Source organism: Mangifera indica, chromosome 16 (genome assembly GCF_011075055.1).
Source record: "Mangifera indica cultivar Alphonso chromosome 16, CATAS_Mindica_2.1, whole genome shotgun sequence".
Classification (NCBI taxonomy): Eukaryota; Viridiplantae; Streptophyta; class Magnoliopsida; order Sapindales; family Anacardiaceae; genus Mangifera; species Mangifera indica.
Window position 1 is genome coordinate 2976378 of NC_058152.1, and position 7739 is coordinate 2984116.

At 32.1% G+C, this 7739-nt stretch overlaps 1 protein-coding gene across 2 annotated transcripts; it reads left to right on the forward strand.

Moving 5' to 3' along the window:
* The first annotated feature begins 2443 nt into the window (after nt 1-2443).
* Nucleotides 2444-6573, forward strand: LOC123198718 (probable 2-oxoglutarate-dependent dioxygenase At3g50210). Of its 2 annotated transcripts, none has more exons than XM_044613479.1 (12): nt 2444-2607; nt 2764-2879; nt 3080-3198; nt 3285-3348; nt 3965-4032; nt 4646-4704; nt 4811-4970; nt 5080-5099; nt 5183-5229; nt 5799-5879; nt 5957-6046; nt 6249-6573. In XM_044613479.1, the coding sequence occupies exons 1-12, from the start codon at nt 2574-2576 to the stop codon at nt 6375-6377; spliced, it is 987 nt and encodes a 328-aa protein (XP_044469414.1). In that variant the 5' UTR covers nt 2444-2573; the 3' UTR covers nt 6378-6573. The 2 variants fall into 2 exon arrangements, with proteins under 2 accessions (XP_044469414.1, XP_044469415.1); XM_044613480.1 differs by having other exon boundaries at nt 2604-2690.
* Nucleotides 6574-7739: the final 1166 nt, after the last annotated feature.

A 7739-nucleotide genomic window follows, 5' to 3' on the forward strand; every position in this document is an offset into this window, starting at 1 on the left:
TTTAATCAGATTCGAGAGTTTTATCAGACGTTAGAGAAGGGAAAAAAAGAAAAGTCTATATGGGTGTGTTGCATTTCCATGAATTAAACTTGGTGGTGTTAATTTGGCCAGACCAGCGCATGACATGGGAAAATATTCCAGTCTACTACTGTAACGTGTTGGATCCAGCCCATAAGCCTTTCAGACCAGACTTTAGGCCTAGACATAAGGCCTGTGAGCCAATCTATACCAAAAGAATGATGTTTTCTCACATTTTTTCCTCTTTTTACTTTGAAAATTTAATTTATCTATTCATGAGTGGTTAAAATTAATTGAATCCCTTAGTTATATCATTTTTCCCCCTTAAACTCTAAAAACTAACAATTTTCCTAACCTAAATTTTCAAAAATAATATTTTCCTCCCTAGAGTTTTCAATTTTTCAGATTCAATTTTTTTGACGATGAAGAGACTTCTTCGGTGATCGCCAGTCAACGTTTTTTCCTCTCTGACAAGTCCTTCTTTCGACGTTGTGCAACCTCATAATTGTTAGAAAACGAAGACCTCATCTTTGTCTCTGGACGAAGACAGTTTATCTTCATTAGAGACGAAGACAAGTCGTCTTCATTCTTTGACGATGATGATGTCATATAGTGTTAGAAGGAGAACGCGTCAAAGAAGAAGAGATGTTGTCAGGAGGTCGTCGGATAAGTCTCTTTGTTGTTGAAAAAATTAGATCTAAAAAATTGAAAATCTTGGAAGGAAAATATTGTTTTTGAAAATTTGTGTTGAGAAAAAATTATTAGTTTTTAGGGTTTATAAAAGAAAAAGGAAATCAAATTTAATTTATTTTAATGTTAAATATAAAATGACGATTTTATCTTTAAAACTAACAGATTTAATTACTCATAAGTAGGTAAATAAGATTTTTAAAGTTAAGAAAAACATCATATTTTGTGGACGGTGGGTGGGTGGATGGGGGGATCAAGTCTTTGGCTTAATTAAATAATAATTATAATATAAATTTTTTTATTAAAATTAATGGGTCGGAGCCGACCTGACCCCGGCCAGCCCACAGACACCTCTAATCAAGCTAATGCAATGCAAATCAAGCTGGACAAGTTCATGAATTAATAAAAGTAATTTGAGGATATGAAAACGACACTCATGAGTTGTAATTTAACCAATGACAGGATGTACTAGAAATAAAGAATGGAAAAATACACGAGGATAGATTCCAAAAATAGACCGGGCTTGGAGACATTTGATCAAACAGAAAGTTGGAACTTGGAACGATACACCCGAGAGATCAGACATGCCATGACCAAAACCACATGGTTGTAATGAAATGGTACACGAATTTGTAGCATAACAAATTGTACCGTAAAATGGTTACATTTGCTAGAGATATTAAGAGGAAATATAAATGAAACATTTATGTTATAGCTTTCTGCAGAGAAGATTAGCACCAAAAGACAATAAGATTTGTTTAAACGCGATTTTGTCGGTTTTGATCGATTTATCTGGTTTATCAGTTTTGATCAGGTTTAATCGAGTCTTATACTAAACCAGCTTTTAATAAAAACCGAACTAAATCATGAACAAGATTTAGGTTGAACAAATTGGTCCTGTCTGATTTTAAAAACACTAAAAATACTTATAAACTGTATATATAGTTATATCTTTATATAATTGTAGTTACTCATATTATTCTTGTTTTTTTATTTAAATAATTTATTTTATTATTTGATAATGAGATTATGATCAGTATGTTTTAAAAGTATTTATTGGGTTTTGATTCATTCATGATGGGTTGATCTACTCTAATTTATTTTAATTACCAAGAGTAGTTGAGGTAGGAGAGTTATTGACAGTTAGACATTTATTTAAATATCTAAATTATCTCCCCAAAAAAAGTAAAACGCAATATTTTACGGAAGAGGTTTTCTCCTCTTCCTCTCCACACACAAAACCAAAAACACAGATAAATCAAGCCTCTCAAAAGGAATATAGTACGTGAGACAAATGAGGTTATAGAAATGACTCATGGTAACACTTCGCACCATGTTTGAATGAGTTTTGTCATAAACTTGAAATTGGGTACATTAAATTATGTTTACTGTCATTTATAGAATTTAATTTGATACGTTAAAATTGTTTTCAACAATATTGATAGATAATCTTTAAACTATTTATAAATAAGATAAAATATTATATTGTGTATTTTATTAATTTCAGATAATTTGTTTAAAACATTAAAAACAATTAATAATAAAAAATTATTTAGGACATTAAAATTTGGATAAATTTTATTTAATTCGTATTAGAATTAAAAGCAGCCAATTCGAGATCCGAACCGACACTGTTACGAACATGAATTGCCAGTCCTAGTCATGGCCTCGTCACCTCGCCGAAAACGACAAAGTCGGCCTACATAGCACCAAGATCTTTCGTGGCTTGAACCGGATAATAAATAAAAACACAACAGTGGCAGGCTCACCAAAAGCTGAAAGAGAAATCTCATTCAGGACAATTGCATGTCTTTCCTCTTAACAAGTTTTGTCTAGCATATACCAAAAAGGTTATCATCATCAACATGGCCACGGACTTCAAATCCATCCCAGTCATTGGTAACCAACTCCTTAGACGGTTCAATTCGTCTTCTTGCATCTCAATTCTGCGTTAATTTGAACTTCTATGTCAATTGGAAGTAGTAAGAATTAGCTTTTGTTTGTTGCGTGTGTGTTTCTTCAACTCATGATTTTTTTCTTTTTGGTGTGGCGTAGACATTAGTCCGTTATTAGCCAAATGTGATGACCCAAACATGGGTGAAGACGCCGGTGTATCGAAAGTTGTTACACAATTGGATCAGGCTTGCAGAGAGGCTGGCTTCTTCTATGTGGTAATCTGTTCATCTTGTTGAGTTGTTACGATTTAACTTTAATTGAAATCGAACATATGTTGCCGATGGAAAAACATGTTTGTTTCTTCTTTCTGTGAGCTCTGTTTTCTCAGGGCTACAACAAAAATTATAATTTCAGTGCACGAATTTTGCTTGTGATTGTGTCTTCTAAATATTCTCTGTTGTTTGCTATTGACCAGAAGGGCCATGGTATTCCTGAGTCCCTCATCAAAGAGGTCAAAAAGATTTCTCACCAGTTCTTTGATCGTCCGTATGAAGAAAAACTCAAGATCAAGCTGACTCCACAAGCTGGTTACAGGTTTGCTTAATGGAATAGGAACCAACTTTTTCTTTTTTTAATTTTAAATCGGAACTTACTGAAATGAGAGCACATTTTGAGTGCAGGGGATATCAGAGAATCGGAGAAAATATCACCAAAGGCATCCCGGATATTCATGAGGCGATTGATGTAACTCATACTCATTTACTCACTTCATGAGTGTTCATGTATCCCGTTTCATTTAGAGACATTTTCTGCTTGATGTATGTTTGTGGATATTGTAAAATAGAACTTTTCGGCAAAACTTCTAACTGTGCTTTCCTGTGCAAAATTTTAGAAATGTTTGAAGATAAATTTTAAACCAAGAGATTTTTGAAAATAGGCATGTTGTATCTGGACAAAGGGCTTCTTGAAACGCAATGTTGTCGAATATTTTCTGTACATTTCTTCTAGGTTCTTAGCAAGAAACCATGTCATGGTATTCTTTAAATGTGATTATCATCCATTTTTGGCCATTATGTTTATGCTGCCTTCTCCCCTGAGAATGGTGCTGATGAATTGAAATCATAGCTAAATCTATGAAAAGTTTGCTTTGAATTTAATTTTAGTATTGGTTTCCATGAGCTATGATGTTTCTCCACCTGCTTCTAATTATTGTGAGTTACTATCTCTGAAATAGCACACAGAGGGATAAACTTGCTTTTGATATGTCAAGTTTGTTATCATTGTGATCATTAATATAGTTGGTGATACATCTAGTTCTTTATATTATTTATGTTGTTTTCTTCTTCTTCTGCTTAAACAGTGCTATAGAGAAATAAAAGAAGGGATGTATGGGGCTCTTGGCAAACCCATGGAAGGGTGTAATCAGTGGTATGTGGAAGTTAGTGTTTCCTTAACCACACCTGAATTCTAAAATTTCTTGTATAGAACATATATGAAGACAGATCTTCTGGATATTATCATTAAACTTATTATATTGATGACTTCATGTTACAAAGATTTATATGCTCATTTCCTATTGACCATACTCCAGCAGAATTATCCTGCCATTACTGTGCCCATGAGTAATGTTTCTATAATGGAAGAAGTTCCTTAGATATTGCGCTTTGATTCTATAAGCTTACATCGGGAGACCCAGAATCTGTATGTGATCTGTTTCACCTTAAAGGCCAGTCACATAGAACACCTAATTTTTAATAAGTAGATAGTACGAGTTAATATTAGAATTACATCATAAATGTCTGTGATTTTCATCTTTGCAATTAATCTGCTTTAGTAAGTTGTGCTGCATATTGCTATTTAAGATGCTTGATTTCTTTAGCACTATTCTACAACTTTCATATTTGAGAATCTCCTTGCTGATTGTGAAGCTCTAAGTTCAGCAAGTGTCTTTAATCTATTTGAATTGGAGTTACTAAAAGCATATGGTTTCAGAAATGCTAACAACATTTCTTTATTTTTCTGCTTCTGATGCTTGTGGCAGGCCCCTTGATCCTCCTTCCTTTAAAGAACTGATGGAGGAGTACATCAACCTCTGCACAGGCATGTTTTCCTTAGCAGGATTGCTATCTCTCTCTCTCTCTCTCTCTCTCAGGTCTTTTATTCTAGTAGAAAGTTCATTGCATCTTTTGGTTCTTGATGCTATCAGACCTTTCAAGAAAAATTATGCGGGGGATCGCTCTAGCGTTGGGTGGGTCACCATATGAATTTGAGGGTGAAAGAGCAGGAGATGCTTTTTGGGTGTTTCGTATTATTGGTTACCCAGGTGTTGCCAATGGCCATGGAAAGCCTGAAAATGACATTGGATGGTATTGCAACAAGGCTGCCCTTTGTGTTTTTCCTTTGCTTTTCATTATTAAGGCTCATATATATTCTCTTTTCATGTTTGCTTATGTTCTTATTGTGGCCATACTTCAGCGGAGCTCATACTGATTATGGTAAATACTTTTCAAAGTTGAGATGATTGATGGTCTCAAAAATCTAATACGTATATATCAGTAACTGTAATGTTGCATAACAGGTTTGCTGACATTAGTTAATCAAGATGACGGTATAACAGCACTTCAGGTATAATCCCATGCTATCATTTTTTATACTGTGTTTAACCTCCTTAAACATCAAGGATTCACTATAATAGCATAACAATTATCCAATGTTTCTCTCTTTTCTTGTCATGCCTGGAGCCAGCTGACAACAGCTAGGAACCTGGTTATCTGTTTTGGACATGTAGTGTTTATTAAGTTTTGACAGTGTCAAGAATGAATCGATTAAGATTTTAACAATCAAGCTTGAAGACTAAAAAGTGGTGCTTTAAGGTTTAATATGTTTCTTTGATATCCCTTTCCTAGCCAGGGAAGTTGGTTGGCATGTCAAAAAAAGAGGGATAAAGAAAAAGAACATAAGAAATTGTTTTCTTTGAAAAAATGCCTTTAAACAACCTCCCATGCTTTAATTAATCATAATTGCTGCTTGCTTCAAAGTTTGCTGTAGCCTCCATTAAACTCCATTTATCATCTTTGTAACAGTAAAGGTTCTAATGGCAGTTTCAAGTTCTGTTTGGATGCTTAACTCTTGCGTTCATATGAAATGTTTTGCCTTAGTTTCCACAAATCTGTAATTTGGATAATTTCTTGAAGGTGAGAAACCAATCTGGGGAATGGATATCAGCTCCTCCCTTACCTGGTTCATTTGTCTGCAACATTGGTGACATGCTGAAGGTAAATTATTTTGTACTAAAAACCTCTCCCTATGTTTCTGTCTCTTTTGACATCTAATAAACTTGATGGAACTGCAGATATATTCCAATGGTTTGTACGAGTCAACCCTGCATCGAGTGATCAACAATTCTCCAAAATATCGGGTTTGCGTAGCTTACTTTTATGAGGTTAGTCAATATCTCCCTCTTTTAACTAATGTTTTTAGACAAAAAACTGGCTATTGATCCGATCAATACCATGTGTACCAGTTGAACTGATTCAACTGAACGGTCTAGTCGGGTTTATAAGAAACTGTTTTTATTTCTTTTTCTTACTAAAATTGCAATGGCGCATCAGATTTTTTTTTTTTTTTTTTTCTGGTATGAACAGACCAACTATGATACAGCAGTGGAGCCTCTGGAAGTTTGTAAACAGCGGTCTGGGGGAACTGGAAAGTTTGACAGAGCTGTTTATGGAGAACATTTAGTAAGCAAAGTTACCACCAACTTTGTCGAGTAGCAGATCGTTTTTCAGTTTTGAATCTTGTAAATACAATGGATCAACGGTTGAATCATCTCGACTCACAATAATGTAATTTAATTCTATTTTGGAATTTGGATCCTACCATTGGCTTTTATTTGCTGCAAACTGTTTCATAGGATGAGTTGATGCCAAACTAAATGATTTTTTATTTAATTTTCCTTTAGTTTATTTCTTTAGAAAAAGAGTGTATATTATTCTTTTCTACATTTTTCAGCAATCCACCGAATAATAGGAGTATTATATATATAATTTTATAAATAAATAATAATATATTATTATGTGATTAAATAATTAAAAATTAATGATAAAATAATACTCAATTATATAATAACATATTATTATTTGTATATAAAAGTTATACGTATAATTTTATTATACGAAATAATTAATGGGATAATTCGAACATTGATTCTTTTACCTACTAGGATTTTCTCTTTAGATTTGTCAACATGCATGGTACATAGAAATTGTTATTATATGTATAATTATCAGTGTCTTATGATATATGATATATATCTTATGATATAATATGATATGATACAATACGATACAGATGAAAAACGATACTTGTCATAGAATATGTTGTATTTGATATGATATAATAAACATATTATATGATACATATTATTGATATAAATTAATACACTTTTTAAAGAAAATAATGATGTAATAGAGATATATATGAAAAATTTTAAAATTTTAACAGAATTTATAATATTTTTTAAAATAATAACCTATCAATTATATTTTTATTATTTTATTTTTTAAAATTATATTATATAATATTTGGTATATAATATATAAAATTAAATTTTTAATATATGATATAATATAATTCATAATTGAACAATTATGAGTACACACAGAGGAAAGTGCCTCTTGCAAGTACAACATGTCAGTGTAGAGCCAAACGGTGACCATTTTAATACTAAATCAGAACACACCAGTAGTCCATTTAAAACATTTGCATCCTTTTTAGGCATCCCGAAACCTTAAAATATGTAAATAGAAGAAACCTAAAATGATATTTCTCACATGACATTTATCAAAAGAGCGAACCATATGCATCTCAATGCAAAATTACGTATCAAGATATCATTCAAAATTAGGTATAAAATATTATTATTCAAAATCATTCAATCATATAATAAAAAACCCATCTTAATACCCAATTTAATACTTAAAACTATATGCACATAATATTATTGTTATCAAAAACAGGAAAATAGACAAATTTGAATAATGTTAATGCTACATGTACGAACAATAAATAATAAATACAAATATTAACATGTCATGTAATTAATATTACTATATCTCTGATTCAAACTCATCTAA